The sequence below is a fragment of the Gossypium raimondii genome, chromosome 9, assembly GCF_025698545.1.
Source record: "Gossypium raimondii isolate GPD5lz chromosome 9, ASM2569854v1, whole genome shotgun sequence".
Classification (NCBI taxonomy): Eukaryota; Viridiplantae; Streptophyta; class Magnoliopsida; order Malvales; family Malvaceae; genus Gossypium; species Gossypium raimondii.
In genome coordinates, this window is record NC_068573.1 from 42,378,810 (window position 1) to 42,397,561 (window position 18,752).

Consider the following 18,752-nt stretch of genomic DNA (forward strand, 5'->3'; position numbering starts at 1 on the left):
GGCGACGCGAGAGCGAAGAAGATATTAAGACGAGCCCATCCATGCTGACGGGGATAAAATGGAGGTATAGAGCGTTCCAGAAATTCCAGGTAGGATGGCGGATAAATCCACGTGGACAAAAATTTGGGGCCGATGGGTTGCTGAGCTGGACAAAATCAAAAGCCGGGAGCTCGCTAGTCTCTATAGCATCTCTAAAGATCTTGGAAATCTCGTATGCGACACGTGGCGTTTAAAGACGTGGAGAATATCGAGACGGAGGGTTACGTCGTTTTCACGGACGTCAAAGGCTGCGTTTCTCATTTCAAAGGATCTGCTGGTTTATGCCGTTATTGTTGAAGTGTGGTCATGACGACGTTAAGTTTGTGGCGTTCGATGACGGAAGTAACCTTGTTATTACAAAATGACAAAACTATCCGCAATTTTGGCTTGGACTCGAACTATGGGAAAATATCTAGGTGAGTGTTTAATACAGTATGAGTCTGTTACACGGAATTAAGAATGTCTTGGCCTTCCTAAATGACAACATTACCCTTCTTTCTAATTTTTTTCTATATTTGTCACGAATTTTATTTGATGCAAATTGCAATGTTGTTAATTATCATTTTAGTCCTAAAAAATGTTACAATTCAATTTAAGGTTTTTAATACAAAATCCATGCTTTGTCTCTCAATAATTTTTCTTTTATTTCAAAATATTTCTCACTTATTCATACAAAATTCCTTCTCTTGAAAATTTTAAAGTCTTGAAAATTTCCATTCACTTAAAAAATATTTTTATTGTTAAGTTTTAATTTGTTTCTTAAATATAATTTTAAAAAATATTTTTAAATAAAGGAGTATAATGAATTTCCGTATAAATAAATGCACTCATTGAAGTTACACAAATAAAAATCTATAATAATTATTTTTCTTAAATTTAGAAAAAGCAATTAAATGTGAAAATAAATTCTAACTTAATAACTAAAAAGCAATACTATATGATAAAATAAAAAGCAGTTAAAGTAATCTTTTTATAGTTTATATTTTTATTCTTCAATCAAATTTGGACACACAACAACATCCGACGACAACAAAAAATAGACTGACATATTATAAAATAGTAAATGTAGCTTTGGATAGTGGTGTCTTCTTAAAGCTTCGATGAACTTGCCCTTCTACCAATTGCTAACCGACAGGCTCAGATGTCTCAAAAAATTTTGCAATAATAAAATGGGTAAACTAAATCTAAGGTTATTAAATTATTAGTAAATTTACGTTTTAATTATTCGACTTCAAAAAGTTACAAAATGATCACTAAGCTATTTGAAAGTTTTTATTTAAGTCATTAGGATGTTAAATCGTTATTGTATGACCTTCTCTATTTGCGCTGCTTGTACCAATCCAAAGCTTTCGTTCCCCTTCTTTTCTATAGTTCAATTTTTCATGAAATAACTTTGAATGTCACGAATATGCAAACCAAAATCCAAACAACTTTCGTCTCCGAGCTCCGACATTGACCATCAAATCAAGTTGGATCTAAAGTATGCTTTTCTACCAGTCGATTGATACTGATTCACTGTGTAAGTCGTCAAATCGTCGCTTAGAGCTCACTAGTCGAACATTAAAAAAAAACTTAAGAACTAGTGATTTAAATAAAACTTTCAAATAGTCCAGGGATTTAAAAGAAAAATTTTGAATAATTTAGAGACCATTTTATAACTTTTTGAAATTAAGTGACCAAAATATAAACATACTAATAATTTAATAACTTATCGTAAGAAACAAAAGAATGTGATGGTTATTCTTTTTTAAAGATCAGAATTTGTAGATAGATATAAATCTAAATTATTATCTAAAATTTTAATTAAATTGATATCAATCTAAATTTAGTCCCAAGATGAGAATTTATAAATAAAAATTAAAAGTATTTCAACATTTTACATACAATTTAATATATATATATATTTATACATAGTGAAATTTGAACCCAATACCTCAAAAATCTTTATTCTCTTAACTAAAATCATATTTAATTTTTATATATTTATCATGCATATGCTCTAATCTAGGACTATAATATGAACTTTATAATTCAAAAGAGTCCAATCAGAAATATCAAAATATCAAATTTTGTGTAAACGAATCATTGAAAGTATAGATGGTCAATTAAAGATAAGTTGATTGCATTTACCCCTGACTTCGTTCCTCATCATTTTGAAGAAACACATGTCCAAGAAATTTATTGGATCAATATTATAGAATTAACCGAGAATCCATTCTAATAAACAACATCTTTTGGAAGTCTCTTTAATCATCAATAGTTGTTCATAAGTTTTAAAGTGTTTCATGTTTCTTCCAAGTTTATTTAATTGATTAAATAGTTATTCTATGTAAAACTTGTCAATTTGAATATTTAATTAGTTTTAAGAGTTAGTTTAATTATAGATTAAATTATTTGTGCTAAATTTTATATTATTTTATTATGAGTTTATCATTCGAGTTCTTATATAAAGGAGACTTGATTCATCAAAATTCTCTTTTGCCTCATGTTTGATTTTATTGTTGAAGTTTAGATTCATAAAGGATTTTTTATTGAATTTTCTAATCACAAGTTGATTAGATGTTTTGCAAGATAAATTGTCTATCTCTTTTATTTTGATTTATCTTTTAAATATTTTCTTCTTTTAGTTACTTTCGTAACTTATCTTTTGAATTATGTATAGAGAGATCTACTTACATCGGTGTAAAATTAAAATAGTTTTACACTTTCTATTATATTTTATATGATTAAAATTTTAACGATGTAACATATTCCATTCATATAAACCATGCATGTCAAATTTGACATAAATTTAAAATTTCTACTTTCAATTATTCAATATATATTAATATATATATATATAGTATTTTAGATTGATATGGCAGAGATATCAGATGGATTCGAAATTTTATATACATGATAAGTATAATTATATCAATAAATCCAGTGGTTGGATCATTAAAATATCAATCATACAAAAATATATGAAAGAATGTAAAACTATTTTAATTTTATAGATTTACTCCCTGTGATATATAATTGGTTCATTTTGAATTCTTTCCCAACGCTTTGATAATGGTCTGCAAAGGAAGAAGTGTTTTAGCGAAATTGCAATGAAAAGCCGTAATTTTCTTTCCTAATACTGCGTGGTCTAAATACTCTTCTTCTTTTTCCTAATTCCTCTCGACACTTCAATGGATTTTGTGTTAGCTTTGCTAAGAACGAAGCGAGGAAGAGATAGCATCTTCGTGATTGTGGATTGTCACAAGATTGATGATGTACTCCATATTGTGGATCCAAAAACTATTGTGTCTAATTGCAACGTGAAGTTTCTTAGTCACTTCTAGATAGTGTTATATAGGGTAAGTTAAGATACTAAACTACTTTATTATTTGTCATCTTCAAACATTCTATCAAATCGAGTCTTGAGATTTCTTTTTCAAGCTATAGTGGGTAAGAACATTAACCCATGAGAAGAACGATTACCTTTTGTTACTATGGTTTGCATTAGATTTAATCCCTTTAACTTTGAATACGATTGTTAATTTAGATGGTGAATAAAAAGTTAAGTCAGTGAAAGAGATTCATGTGAAGGCTCGAAAGACAGTTAAAAAAAATGAGCCTAATGCATACCACACGAATAAAGGGTGCAAGCAAGTATTGTTCAAGTTTAGAGATTGGATTTTGGTGTATATGTACAAGGAATGTTTTCTTTCCAAACGAGTGAATAAACTAAGTCCAAGAGGAGATGGACCAATATTCTAAGTTATGAGAAAATCATAGATAATGTTTGCGGAATTGATTTAATAATGTTGATCTTTCCCCTATTGAATTCAGTGCAAGTTGAGTTTCGAGGATGAATACAACACATTTATTTGAACCAACAAGGATTTCAAATAAGTTATGCTACATTGATGGTTGGATACGTCATTTGACATTCAAGTCACTCTATCCATCCTTAATAAACTCAATTTAATATTAAATATTAAAGTATAAACATATAGGCATCATCCAAACTCATTGAACAAGCAAAAAAAACATCATTTTTTTGGGCCATTTTAGGTTATAGGTATTAATACTCATATAATTGATATCAATACTTGAGCCTTTAGTGTCGATACCTAGAAGTAAAACTGTCAAAATTCAATTTAAAAACAATTTAAATACTCTCAATTTATATCATTGAAAGAGCCACATATCATACACATATCAAGTAGTTAACAATAATCATTTTAAGTTTACGCAAAAGAACATGTTATATCTCATCAATAATTCATCTAGTATATACAATTGGTTTCAATTTAACTAGACACATGTGCATGCCATTCTCAAACATCAATAATTCATCTAGTATATAAAATTGGAACACACGTGCATGCCACTCTAAAACTAGATTAGAAGGGTATTCAAAAGAAATAATGTATTTATATTTTTTGAATATCATGTTTGAAACTATTTATATCTTCTCCTCATTTCATAAATAGAAGGATAATGAGCTTACTCAACTCACAAACAGGAAGATAATACTTTTTAGGGCACTCAAACTCACATTCTCCTTACAACAACATCTATTCCAATCGAGTTAAAACTTAATAAACATAACAAAAATGTATTTTTGATGTTTCGAGTGATGTGAATGTTGAAGTTGAATAATTGCCGGCCGACTACTTTCTTCTGAAATCCAATTTACTGCCTATAAAGCTGTTTTCTCCTTAGTTGCCACAAAAACATTAATTTCTATGCAGTGTAAAACGTAAACAGAGAATACAATTCCATCGGAAAATTCACACAAGACACGTGGCAGATTGAACTGCAATCATCATATGTACAAGGTTTAATTATAATCCCTAATATCCTGCCACGTGTCAGAACGGCTGCCATAAAACAGCCTACGAATCTACGGTTTACAATTTTAGTGCAACTTCTCGTTTTTTGTCTGTAACGAATTAGTGTTCACAGTTCACAAACATGGCGATTTCCCTATCGACAAGTCTCTTGCCAAACACTTTCCAGTGCAACGGGAACCACAATCATCGTTCGACGCGCCTCTTTCCCAACCAACCATTGAATTTCGGTCTCAAACACCATAGAAACGAGAACAAACTCTCCACGCCACGGAATCCGCCGGTGCTCTCCGCCGTCTCCGGCTCTACCGGAAAGTATTCAATTTTCTTCTTCCTTTAGCTGCTGCAGGTTTTGTCTTTTAATTCGAAGCTGATCAAAGGGTTGAACTTGGAAGTGGTTGGTTTTGTTAACAGGACTCGAATCTTCTGCAGTGAGTGAAGATAATGTTGATTTGTTGGATACGGTTAAAGTGTTCGATTTGAACGGCAATGAAATCCCCATCTCTGATTTGTGGAAAGATCGGAAAGCTGTTGTCGCATTTGCTCGCCATTTTGGGTGGTTATTTTTATTTGCATCTTTGTAGTGTAGGGTATGGATTTTGATACTTTTAACTAAAGATTCCTAATAGTTCTTAGTCTTTCACTGCTTTTAGATGTGTCTTTTGCCGCAAACGGGCTGATTATCTTGCCTCCAAGAAGGTAAACTACTGCTTAATAATAATAATCCCCAACTCGAAAACCCATACTTTGATGGTATGTCATCTTTATTAACATAGCCCTGGTAATAATGGCAGGATGTAATGGATAAATCAGGTGCTGCACTTGTTTTAATTGGACCTGGAAGCATTGAACAGGCAAGTGCACCAACAGTATATGGGTTGTTTAATGCATGTAGTTTGTTTTATTTTTGGTGGCTTATGTATATATCCATGAAATTTCACTTGGCAAGTTCATCAGACCTTATAAGTTGCATGAAAGTATGAACTAGGCTGGATAGTTGTTATAACTACTGCTTTTATCCCTGCAGGCCAAAACATTTGCAGAGCAAACTAAGTTCAAAGGAGGTACCGAAAAAATTCCTGTTCTGCATCTATTTTGCTATCTTATTATTAACACTTATTGACGAGAAGGTGGTGGTGTTATCTTGTTGCTTTTGGTTCAGAGGTTTATGCAGATCCAAGCCACTCATCATACAATGCACTAAGATTTGTTTCTGGGGTTACAACCACATTTACCCCCAAAGTATGTAAAAAAGGAAGCATTGTATAATTAATGGCTTTTGTTTCTTAGAAATGATGTTGGATTTCTGTGATTCTAGCAACCTTTCTCATTTAGGTATTTTCTTGAATGGCAGGCAGGTCTTAAAATAATACAGTTGTACATGGAAGGCTACCGACAAGACTGGAAGCTTTCTTTTGAGGAAGACACTGTTAAGAGAGGTGGCTGGTACGTTGATCATTTTATTACAATTACCCTATTAATGAATCAACGCCGACCTTCACAAGCTAGTCTTGCATAAGACACATACATTCTGCAAAAAAATGTTACCTTTGGGATGAACTTTAAATTTTTACTTCAATCTTTTACTCTCTTTTTTGTGGACACCTTCCTGCCTTTCCTGGATGTCAATGAACATTTCAATCTGCTTATGACCTAAACAACGAATCTAGAGACCAGAACATTAAGTTTGCATGTGGTTCCTGCCTTTCCTGGAAGTCATGGTAGGGCTCTTGTCACTTGTTCAATTTATACATAAGATTAAATCTGTATGATAAGAATGATTTTCTGCCTTGATTTAATTTGTCTAGTGTTGCAGAAAGACTGTTTTCAGTCATAACTTGTACACACTGTTCACTTTGCAGGCAGCAAGGTGGAATTTTAGTAGCAGGTCCTGGAAAAACCAACATTTTATACATTCACAAGGTATTTTGCCTGAAAAGATGACAAAACTCGAACGCCACAAGATTTTCTTGGCATAATGATAATGTGAATTTTAACAACTATTTCAACTGAAACCATTATTAATTATTATGTAATAACTTGTCATTGATTCACAGCTTTCTTTCCCTAACATTGGCTCTAAAATCCATTTCCTTTGACAGGACAAAGAAGCAGGGGATGATCCAGATATTGAAGACATTTTGAAAGCTTGTTGCTCATAAGAAATGGGGCCTATAATCTCAGTGAAATTTCGAGTTTATAATCTATCATAGTGTATATATGGGAATTTTCAGTAAACTCTTATGTTCTTTTCCAATAATGTGTGATACAACAGAAATAGAAAGGAGTTTTATCATTTTCTTTTCATTTAAATGATCTAGGCTTAAATGCTAAAATAACTCTCTTAAAATAATTAAATAATCGAAAGTTTTCACTCAATTAAGGTCTAAGTAAAATGTAACAACTGCTGTCTGCTGCCATTAATGAAAAGTTTCCAAATTTTACGGGACAAAAGTTGCTGTACATTGGTTTCAGAGGTAAAATGTAACTACTGCTGCCATTATAACTTAAACATATTGGCCCTGCATCTTTGATCATTTTCCATAAAATCATGCCATCACGAGACATTTTTGACAATAAAACTAATGGAATGCAAACAGTAAAACGGATTTTGTAATTAATTATCTTAAAACTGCCCTGCTTCTGAAGATCTTTAGGTTTCATATCTTACCCTACCTTGATCCTAAGAGGGAGTGAGGTTGAAAAAAAGCACCTCCATGATTGTGGTGTTTCTAAGTAGTCATATCTAACATGTATTGTTTCTGGTTTACTGTCATCTTAACTTGAGAGGAGCAGGATCTTCGGTCCGCATGCAGTTTAAAGAATGAACTCTATGATATTGACTGCTGACTGAGCTTCCCTTTGATCCTGGCAGAGTAGCAGCCAATGTTCATTACCTATAAGCCTAGTGGTGCATGAACATATGGTGAAACTGCCATTTTAGATGCTGGGTTTATCCCAATCTACACTGGTTTTTCATTAACTTTTTTTTTTTTTTTTTTTAACTTTGAAGTTCGAAATGCACATAGGCATGATATACTCTCTTGAGGAATAAAAGTCGTTGCAGTATTAATTTAATGTCATTTACACTGCTTTATATTCATTACTTGTAGTGTCGTCGATCAAAGAAGATGCATTCATATATATCTGATATGCAGAAATTTTCCATAATTATTCATCACCGTTGCCGTACGGAAAGTGCTATATGCCTGCCATTCATTTTTGCTTCATCTACCGTAGGTAAAAAACAATAGAAAAAAAAAACAATTTTGATCAAGTCTAAAGATTTTACGATAATGCTTGAGGACTGCATTTAAGGTTCAGCAATAGCTCTTTAAAAAGTCAGAAACAAACAAGAATGGAGTTTACGACACTCAACAAGACAAAACCGACAAAGAAAAGGAGACAAAAAGGGAAAAAATTCAACCTAGAAAACGAGCTCCACTTCCATCTATAAAGAGCAAACAGCAACTTACACAGTAAATACTGTCTGGATGTTGTCCACGAACCGAACAATTCACGTCGTTTTGCAGTCAGATAAGTGCTTCAATAGTCATGGGGTTATCAACATCGCCCGTGCAAAAGCAGCTACATTATTTTAATTATTTTAATTACTACATTATGTCACTGAAATATGTTCTAAATCTTAAATTAGCTTAGCTGTTTAATTGAACTCGTAACTCCAAATTATCTAAATTAAATGTTAGTTTGGATCTAAAATATTTTAATCGAACAATTTATATTTAATATGTAAAAAAATGGTAATTTAAAATTAGTTAATCCGTACGCTAATAGAAATCATCTGTCTCAAATTAGTGCTCCCGCACGTACTCATGCCACCTTCAAATTTTGATTCTAAGTCATCTCCAAACTTGCAGAGGTGAACAATTATGTTAATATGATATTCAGACTCAATTATAAGATTAAGTCATAATATAGGGATGTCTAGGCAATTATATCTTTTTAATCTATTTTCTTAAAATTAAAGAACATGTTTCAAAGATGAAATGATGCGGTTAAAGAAGGCAAAAATTAAGCTAAGATTAGTCAAGAACACAATGTAGGTTTGTCGGGTCAATGTAAAAGTTTGTTCACCTTTGAGGTGACATACTTGCTAAAATTTTATGGTAATTTTATCAAGATGATGAAATTGTTAATTTTTTATTTAGTATAAATAGATTATGATCTACTCTAAAAATATAGAAATCATATTGTGTCCGGGATAATTGAGTCTAAATATATTATAAAGTAAATATCTTTGTTTATTGGTGTTGTTTTGATGTATCATTCTTGATAAATTTTAAAATACTATAAATAATTTTAAAAATTTTAGTTACATATAAATATTTTAAAATTAAAATTAGTAATCTAGTCATTATATTTTATTAAAAATCAATTTGAAGTATCAAAATCTTATAAATAAAAATGGAGATTGGTTCACATGGGTTAAAAACTCATGTAGCAGCGGATGGGAGGTAGAAAATGATTCTAGAATGGATGGATGGAGTAATTTTTTCTTATTAATTTCAAACACCATCTTTTTGTCTGTTTCATACCAGAAATAAGCATGTAATAAACTTCCGTAAAAATCACCTTATCCAACCCAAACCAAGAAAGTACAGAAAACAAATTGAGTAAAAAAATAATATCTGGTATTGGAACATATAATATTTGACGATTCTTGTCCCCATGTGCCTCCAAAAGTACTTTTATATTTGGAATTAAATAAAGAAAAATACACAACACCAATTATTTGAGGATCCTTTTGCCCGTACAGTTAATCATGCTTATGTTTCATCCATGGCATCTGGTCTTGAAGTTCTACTTTCATGCAGCCAAAACCAGAGATGATGATGCTTTTATTTTCCCTGCTTTTTATTTTTTTATTAACCAAATAAAATTGAAGCCTTGAAATGTTAACGTTGCCTTCTTTTTTGCCATTGAAGCATTTCACAAAAAGGAAGCAAGCAATTTGGAAATTTAGAGCCAAAAATGAATGACGCAGATGAGTTTTTTTAAGTCTTGATTTGATACCAAGCATTGTCTGATAAAGAGAGAAAGAGAGTACATCAAAGTGATAGAATTGATGTTGATGATTATTAAAAGAAAGATACTGTTACATGAGAATTCTCATTGAAGAGCACTAGTTGCAGGCAACAATGCAGGAAAGGGTAAGCAAAGCTGCAATCAAGAATCATCATGACTATCTGGTTTTTGGAAGCTGTATTTGTTCTCTGAAGATGCCACCTTATTCTTCTTTCTTTGCAATCTTCTACCTACTTTTGATGCTATTCTTAAAACAGACTCCATTATAATGGATATGATTCTAACCTTGATCTGCCCTCTTTTTGGAGGTACCCTTTTTTGCTTTACCTCACCTTCTGCCTTTTCCATAGCCAAGTTACAGACTTGAAGGAATTTCAGAGAAAAGAAAATATTAGCATCAACTGATCAAACTGAGCTACAAAATTTGGCAAATTGTGAATGCAAAGTGGGAAAGTTGAGGATATCTTATATACTGAGGGGCCATTAGCTTGTTTTCCTTGCTTCTTCCTTTTTTTTTCTTTTTTTTGTTTTCTTTTTCTCCTGGTGGGGAAAAGGGTTGACTGCTGGGGGAGCAATTGACTTAGCTTTCTTGATTCACCAAATTCTTTTTTTTTTTTTACTCTCAGCTGAATTACCTTGTTATGTTTTGAATTTGATGACATTTTGAAGATTTGTGCGCTTATGTACATATGGTTAATTGTGCTAACTTCAACACATTCATGTATGGAATCATTGGCAAGTGCCTTTCAGCTTTGACGGTCTGCTCTGAATTAAAAATGAAAAAACAAAAATCTAGTTTTCAACATAAGCTAACAAAGGTGCAAAGCCCACACGTTCACCATGTCAATTTCACTATTATTATTTCACGTCTTCGTTGTCCACCTTGAAAATGACTTATGAAATAACCTTCAGTCAGAATTCCAGACAAGATTATACGTGGAAGCAGGACAGGATTTAAAACCAATTTTGGGTTTTAGTTCCACTTTCTTATGGTGTTGGGAACAACACGGAAAAGACCAAGGAATTCACATGACAAAGCGTCACTTCGGACAGTTTTGGTGGTGGTTGCTGTAATTTGCTTGAATTTTTTATTCTGCGCTCAACCTCAGACATAATCATCGAAAGGACAACAATCGTGCCAAGTAATTGGCTGACATGAGTACTTCCTAGGCCCTCAGCTACCTCCTATATCATCCTCTTCGACATTTCATGCAACTGTTGTTTCAACCTATAGCAGGTTGTGAATGGTCAAATGAACTGAATTATTGTTTCAACAGGATCAACAGAAAATCAATGGAAGAAGACATGTTTCATAGTCCTTCAAGACTAAAGTGACTGGGAAACCTCGAACAACGCATGCTGAGAATGCGTTTCCCTTACATTACTTCCTAAACCATGTCAAATGAATGCAAGATAGCCTGCAACCATTCATCAATAACTAACATCATAAGTCTTAACCTGTCCAAAGCAATTTCTCTATTTAGAAATAGAATATAGAATTTCTATGTATGCGAAAACTATGCCAACACCTCGTCAAACAGACTGTAAGACAAGCAGTAGCTTTGATTGTTTACAAAATTCTGGTTTACAAAACTATGCAAGATAGCCTGCAACCATTCATCAATAACTAACACCATCATAACTATACAAAATTCTGGCTTACAATACTTTTACAGCAAATGATCTGTGTCTTTTTGTTTCCCCCAAAGGGAAAAATAGATCACTTAACTGGTGCAAGAATGGTATAAAGTAAAGGAATAAGACTACTAAAATAATCCCAACTGAAGTAAATCCTGGGCTGGTCAATAACACGAGATTTCTTTTTATGGGATCAACCTCTTCAGACAAGGGATAGTTTGATTGTTTAGGATTCCAGGTGACATACTTACTAGGAGAAAACCCTGAGAAAAACGACCTTTTGATTTGCTTCTTGAAATTTGACCATGCCTTATCCCAGTCATTAGAGAATTTATCACCTGACACAGGTTCAAGAATAACTGTATTGTAAGAGCAATGTAAATAATAAAGTAGATACAAGTGATAACATAGTTAAAAATCATATACGAAGTAGTCCTATTCCTGAAAATTCTTTTCGATAACAGTCCAGCAATCTAGCTAACATGTGATCAACACTGCAATTTGCTGCAGTATCGATTAACACCATCCAAAAGTTAAAACCAACAAGCCATGCAGACATTGGTGGCAAACCAAGTTAGTATCGGGTACAAGCATAATTGCAGGCATGAAGGAGAAAGATTATGTATGATTCCATCTGTATGCTAATGTGCTGATGCATACACATTATAGCTGTGAGGAGAACCAACAAGAAGGAAGAACAATTTACGGTATCACAACCATTTAAAAGAAGCTAAACTGAAAAGAGTCTTAAAACAAAGGTGTTTTTGATGGGGTTGTTTAGGAACAAGTAAAATGAGCAAGGCAAAAGGTAAGAAGTGACAAGAACAAGAATGAGATTGAACTGAAAGGATGCATTTGAAATTGGAGCAAATCCTACATGAGAAATAACTAAAATTAGGATGATGGTCCACTAACGTAGCCGTAATCAACAACATGAAAACAAGTTTATCACTAAATTAACCATTACTAACCTTACCATGACCCCAAAAAGATGTGAAACATAGTTTAACTTATTTCCTAAAATTAAAGCACTAATAGGCACATGTTTAGCACCATTACATGGAACTAATGCACTCCTTAATGCATGGGACAACAAAAGGGCAGTTAGCGCTAATGTATTGATCTTTAAATGTGCTCACTCCAAATCAACTAACTTCATCCATTATTGCTTTAAAAATCAGAAGGAAGCAACATAAAAAAACTTCAGATTTGTAGAATGAAGTAACCACTAACCAGGAATATTCGAATTCTAAAATAGCTAATCTGACAACTAATTCCATCCCTAATCTTGGATTGGAATACTGTTATTTTCAGCCGGGATCATGTAGGAACCATTGAACTCAAACTAGAGGTGTTCATGGGCCGGGCGGCCCGACTCGGCCTGATGGCCTGCCCGAAATATGAGAGGGTTCGGGTAAAAATATAGGCCCGAAATATGGGTTTGGGCAAAAAAACGAGGCCCGTTTTCTAAACGGGCCGGGCCTCGGGCACCACTTTTTTGGCCTGGGCCCGGCCCGGCCCGACCTGAATATAATAAATATATTTTATTTTTTAAATTTTAAAATAAATTTTTGGTGTTTATTAAAAAAGGGTCGGGCCGGGCTTAAAATTTTTTTCTCGAGCCGGGCCTGGACAAAATTTCAGGCCCATATTTCGAGCCGGGCCGGGCCGGGCTCGGGCCTAAGACGCGGGCCAAAATTTTTTTGGGCCCAGCCCATGAACACCTCTAACTCAAACTAATACAACTCCATTTGCTTAAAACTCTCAACTTAAAAATAGCTTAGTGACACTAACAGAAACCCAAATAATAACTGAAAACCAACGAAACCTTATTTACTTCCCAACAAGACAGGCATGACAAAACCCCATCATATGCTAAAATACCCTTTCGACACCAGAAGGAAAACCGTGCAAAGTAGATAGTAAAATATTTATAGTGTTCTAATAACCATGAATGAAAAGGTGTAATTAATCAAAAATTATATATTTTTATTATTAATCAATAATTAGGGCTATTAATAATAATAAGTATTTGAAGAATTATATCACTTTATTATTTTTATAAAGAATTATAACTATTTAAGCAATATTACTTAAAAGTTATATTTATTTAAGAGATGTTATTTGAATAATTGTATCACTTACTTCAATAATTATATTTATGTTACTTGAATAATTATGTCTCTTTTAAATATAAGATTATTTAGAAAAAACAGGTATTGAAAGTTATGTTATAGAGGCATAAGAATTCCTATAAATATACTAAAAAATTCTCAAAAGTTTTTTATATTCTTCCTCCATCTTCTACGATTCTTAGATTGTTTTATAAAAAATTGTTGCAAAAATTCTTTATAGAAATTAATTTACTTGTTATACTCTACTATGTGCTTAGTGAACTACTTTCGTCAGTGCAAAGCACAAATAGTCACTAAGCTTCATTATGTCTTTGAGATTCATTTGCTTGAATCTCATTTGCACACAGAGTATAGGTGCGGGCGAATAAGACTATAAATATAGTGGTTTGATAGACACGTTAGAGTTTTGTCATATTGCTTCATTTTTCTGTTTGAGTTGTTGTTCATGTTGCATTCGTGTATTCAAGATTTTCCTCATTGAAGTTCAACATTAACAAATTTAAACGTTGTAACCATTTTCATGATGGCTGATACAACACATGAAAATAAAACGCTAAGAGAGTTGGCTTCTAACTTTGTCGAGCTTGATCCATTTGATGGTGACAGTTTTCAATGATGGTAGAAAAATATGGATTTTTTACTATCAACTTTGAATGTTGCTTATGTTTTGGATACTTCAAGACTGAGAAGGAATAAAAACAAATCTGTTGCAGCAACCCGAGAAAAGCAAAAATGGGACTACTGATTACATGTGCATAGGTCACATATTAAATGGTTTATCCAATGGTTTGTTCGAAACCTACCAAAATAAGGTCAACGCTAAGGAACTATAGGACAAATTGGAGACAAGATACCTGACCGAAGATACTACAAGTAAAAAATTTATTGTTAGTTGTTTCAATAATTATTAAATTTCTTGTTATAGAATAATTTCGTGATACTAAAAAAATGTTAAATCAGTTTAAGTAATATGATATGAAAATAGATAAAATGATTGTTGTATCCTCCATTATAAACAAACTTCTTCCATCTTGGAAAGACTTTAAAAAGAAGTCTAAATCATAAGAACAAGGAAATATCTCTTGAGGTTTTGACAAATTATCTTCGTATTGAAGAAGAATATGGAAAGCAAGATTAGAACCTAGATTTTAAAAATGTCAAAGTGCATGATAAGTCATAAAAGTAACATATTGTAATTCCATTCTTAATGCGTTTTTGGATGATCAATTATGTAAATTAGTGAATTTGATACTCTTAATCCTTTAAATTCATGTTTCTATACTTAGGAGAGCATTTGGGATAGAAAGGAGTGAAAAATGAGCCAAAATGGGGCAAATAAAGTTGTTTCCAAGATCCACACAGCCTGGGCACTTCCACACGGGTTGGCCATACACCCGTGTGAGCCACACGCCCATGTGCCAGCCCGTGTTGATATTGCACCATGTTTCCCAAATACACGGAAAAACCCAATTTTTAGGCTTTCTGAGCATTCTAAAGTCTATAAATACCAATTAGAATAAGACCTAAGGGGGCATTAAGAGAAGATTTAAGAAAAGACTCGAAGAACGCCATCGAAATCAACTCAGAAGCGGATCTCCTTCAAGATTGAAGATCTCCATTTATTTTTCTTGAAGTTTTATTGAGTTTCTTTATGTCTTGTTGTTATCCTAACTTTGAGATGTTTCTATTTAGGATTATGAACTAAATTCCCTAGATACCTAGGGAAAATGAAACTTAGGATGAATCTTATTATTTGATTTCTGTTTTACATGATAAATATTTGATTCTTGTTCTCAATTATGTATGTTTATTTCGTGTTTTAATATTTTCAGGATATTAATTCATGTTTAATGTGCTTATTTCAGTGGAGCAAAAGTCCCTCTTTAAGAGTAGATCAAGCGTAATTGAGTGAAGTTGCATGCAATTCTACAAATAGGACGACATAAATCTACCGGATTAGAGTCAAATCTAATAAGGGAATTCATAGATCGAGTTAATGCGACAATAGAGGTTTTAATTAGAAAGATATTTCAATTAATCAACCTAGAGTCAGTTGTTCTTAGTCTCGAAAAAGATATTAACATAATTTAGGGATTTCTACGGATCAAGGCACAAGTGAATAAATCATTTAATTTAGATTCATAATAATAAGTGAAGTCTAGGTGAATTCTTTCCTGGGTATTGTCTATCTCATTGGTATATTCGATAATTTTCCTATTTTATTCTCTGCTGCTTTCTTAGTAAATTAGTTTAATAATTTTAGATTAAAAGCAATCATTCTAATTTGCCAGCTAAATAATAGAAAAACTGTAATTACTAATACTTTTAGTCATCGTGGATACTATATTCCCTACTTACCATAACTATACTATTGTTCGATAGGTGTACTTGCTTTAGTCATATTTATAGTTAGTTTAGTGACCATCAAGTTTTTGGCGCCGTTGCCGAGGACTAAAATATTAGGAACACTTGATTTTTATTAATTTAGCCATTTATTTTTATTGCATTTTATTTTTGTTTTTAGTTTAATTTTTGTTTTCTAGTTTTTATTTTATTTGCTTCTGGCAGGTTCATTTAGTTTATGACTAGAAGAAACCCATCGAGACCATTATTATTTGACTGTGAGATTGAAAGTACAGCGCGTAGAAACCGTAGAGAAGCAAAACAGAGTTGACAGAGTATAGTAGACGAGCAAGAGGACATTATTATTACTGAAGAGATGGGTGATAATCAAAATAATCAGCTACCTCCTGCAGTTGCTACGAATCCTGCAAATCCAAATCCTGCTCCTCGTACTATGTATGATTATGCCAAGCCCACTCTAACTGGGGCTGAATCGAGTATTGTGAGACCCACTATTGCTGTAAATAATTTTGAACTGAAGTCGAACACTATTCAAATGGTACAACAATTTGTTTAGTTCGATGGTTTGCAAGACAAAGATCCAAATACTCATTTGGCTAATTTTCTAGAAGTCTGTGATACTTTCAAGATTAATGGTGTTTCTGACTACGCCATTCGCCTATGGTTGTTTCCCTTCTCGTTGAAGAACAAAGCTAAACAGTGGTTGAATTCTTTACCACGAGTCTCTATCACTATATGAAACCAAATAACCGAAAAATTCCTACTAAAGTACTTCCCACCAGCAAAAATGGCCAAGTTAAGGAATGATATCTCTTCCTTCATTCAAATCGACTTAGAAACCTTATATGATGCATGAGAGAGGTATAAGGACTTATTGAGAAGGTGCCTCCACCATGAGTTACCTTTATGGCTACAGGTTCAAACCTTCTACAATAGTTTGAATCCCTCAACTGGACAGTTAATCGATGCAGCAGCCGGTGGTACTCTGAACAATAAAACACCTGAAGCGGCTTATGAGTTTATAGAGGAGATGACACTGAATAATTATCAGTGAAAGTCATGAGGACGAAGCCAATGAAAGCAGCCGGTGTTTTAAACTTAGATGCTGTCACCATGTTATCAAATCAGGTAGAACTTTTAAATAAGAAAATTGATGGTTTATATGTTTCTACGCAGATACATCCAATGATGCAGTGTGATACGAATGGAGGAGGAATAAACAGTCCAGAATGTCTACCCTATGGACCTAGCACAGAGAACGAACAAATAAATTATATGGGTAATAATTCTAAGCCTCAGAATAATCCTTACAGTAATACTTATAATGTAGGTTGAAGGAACCATCCCAATTTTTCTTGGGGTGGTCAAAGAAACCAAAGACCACAACCCCCTCCAAGTTTTCAATAACAATTTTACCAGCAAGAGAAAAAGCTGAATCTCAAGGAGATGTTGACGAAGTTTATTTCGGTATCAGAAACCCATTTTCAAAACACTAAAGCAACACTTAAAAATCAACAAGCGTCAATTCAAGGACTCGAGAATCAGATCGGTCAACTTGCTAAACTGATTTCAGAACGACCATAAGGTAGCTTGCCTAGCAATATCGAAACTAACCCAAATGAGCAACTTCATACAATTACTATTCGAGATGAAGAAGGGTTAGTTGAATTTGAACTAGAACCAAGGCAAGAAATTATGGTAAGTAACGGTAAGGTCGAGGTAAGCCAGAATGAACAAAAATCGGTCAGTAAGGAATATCCTCGAGTGCAATATCCTAACACGAGAAGAAAGACCACACGAACAAACAATTTGGTAAATTTCTTAAACTTCTGAAAAAATTATATATTAACTTACCGTTTATTGAAGCTTTCTCGCAGATGCCCAATTCTGTTAAATTTTTAAAAGAGTTTTTGGCAAACAAACGGAAGTTAGATGACTCGTTGCATGTGGAGCTAAATGCAGTATGCTCAGCCATTTTGCAAAATAAACTACCTAACAAATTGAAATATCTAGGGAGTTTTACTATTCCTTGTTTAATTGGTAGTTTAATTATCAATAATGCTTTGGCTGATTTAGGAGCGAGTATTAATGTCATGCCCTATAAAATGTTTAAACAATTAGGTCTTGGGAAACCTAAACAAACTAGGATGAGTATTCAATTAGCAGATAGAACCATTAGATTTCCTAGGGGTATTATTGAAGATATTCTAGTAAAAATTGATAAATTCATATTCCCAGTTGATTTTGTCGTTTTAGACATGGATGAGGGTAATAAAGTACCTTTAATTTTAGGAAGACCCTTTTTAGTAACTACTAGAACGATTATTAATGTTGGTACAGGTGAGTTAGTACTTCGTGTAGGTGACGAAACGATTACTCTCCAAGCTCATGATTTTGTTAAGACATCTAATGATTGAGATGATTTTACAAGTTCTGTTAATATGAGTAACCATGTGGCTCAAACTTCTTTGCAGGAAATCCCTCGAAAAAACGTGATGAAGCCACGTTCCAGTCTATGCGACAGAAACAAAATGACTCATGATAAATGAATGTTGCAAATCGATGAACTAGATGAATGGCGAACACATGTTAAGGAGAAACCGAAAAAGCACGATGAAGAGTTATGGAGATGCCATGATAAGCATATGGATGGAACCAAACAATTTAAGGTTGGGGACAAGACACTACTAGATAGAATGGATCCTCG

General features: G+C 33.1%; 1 protein-coding gene and 1 non-coding gene across 4 annotated transcripts; one reads left to right on the plus strand and one right to left on the minus strand.

Moving 5' to 3' along the window:
- The first annotated feature begins 4,917 nt into the window (after window positions 1–4,917).
- Window positions 4,918–7,158, plus strand: LOC105799893 (thioredoxin-like protein AAED1, chloroplastic). 3 transcript variants are annotated; one of them, XR_008188549.1, is made up of 10 exons: window positions 4,918–5,172; window positions 5,276–5,418; window positions 5,516–5,561; window positions 5,657–5,716; window positions 5,890–5,926; window positions 6,025–6,104; window positions 6,217–6,308; window positions 6,533–6,583; window positions 6,725–6,785; window positions 6,965–7,158. XR_008188549.1 is itself a non-coding variant. In XM_052620478.1 (9 exons), the coding sequence occupies exons 1-9, from the start codon at window positions 4,987–4,989 to the stop codon at window positions 7,022–7,024; spliced, it is 747 nt and encodes a 248-aa protein (XP_052476438.1). In that variant the 5' UTR covers window positions 4,918–4,986; the 3' UTR covers window positions 7,025–7,158. The 3 variants fall into 3 exon arrangements, 2 of the variants coding, with proteins under 2 accessions (XP_052476438.1, XP_052476437.1); XM_052620478.1 differs by lacking the exon at window positions 6,533–6,583 and having other exon boundaries at window positions 4,918–5,177; window positions 5,299–5,418; XM_052620477.1 differs by lacking the exon at window positions 6,533–6,583 and having other exon boundaries at window positions 4,919–5,172.
- Window positions 7,159–16,838: 9,680 nt separating this feature from the next.
- On the minus strand, window positions 16,839–16,945 carry LOC128032901 (small nucleolar RNA R71). The gene has a single exon (XR_008189241.1). It is a non-coding gene; the product is annotated as a small nucleolar RNA R71 (small nucleolar RNA).
- Between the last annotated feature and the right edge of the window lie 1,807 nt (window positions 16,946–18,752).

What these genes read in the sequence shown, in the direction of transcription:
- LOC105799893 (XM_052620477.1), top strand. Translation starts at nt 4,987, where the DNA reads ATGGCGATTTCCCTATCGACAAGTCTCTTGCCAAACACTTTCCAGTGC. An exon ending in GCATTTGCTCGCCATTTTGG is followed by an intron (nt 5,419 to 5,515) that starts GTGGTTATTTTT and finishes CACTGCTTTTAG; the next exon opens with ATGTGTCTTTTGCCGCAAAC. An exon ending in ATTATCTTGCCTCCAAGAAG is followed by an intron (nt 5,562 to 5,656) that starts GTAAACTACTGC and finishes TAATAATGGCAG; the next exon opens with GATGTAATGGATAAATCAGG.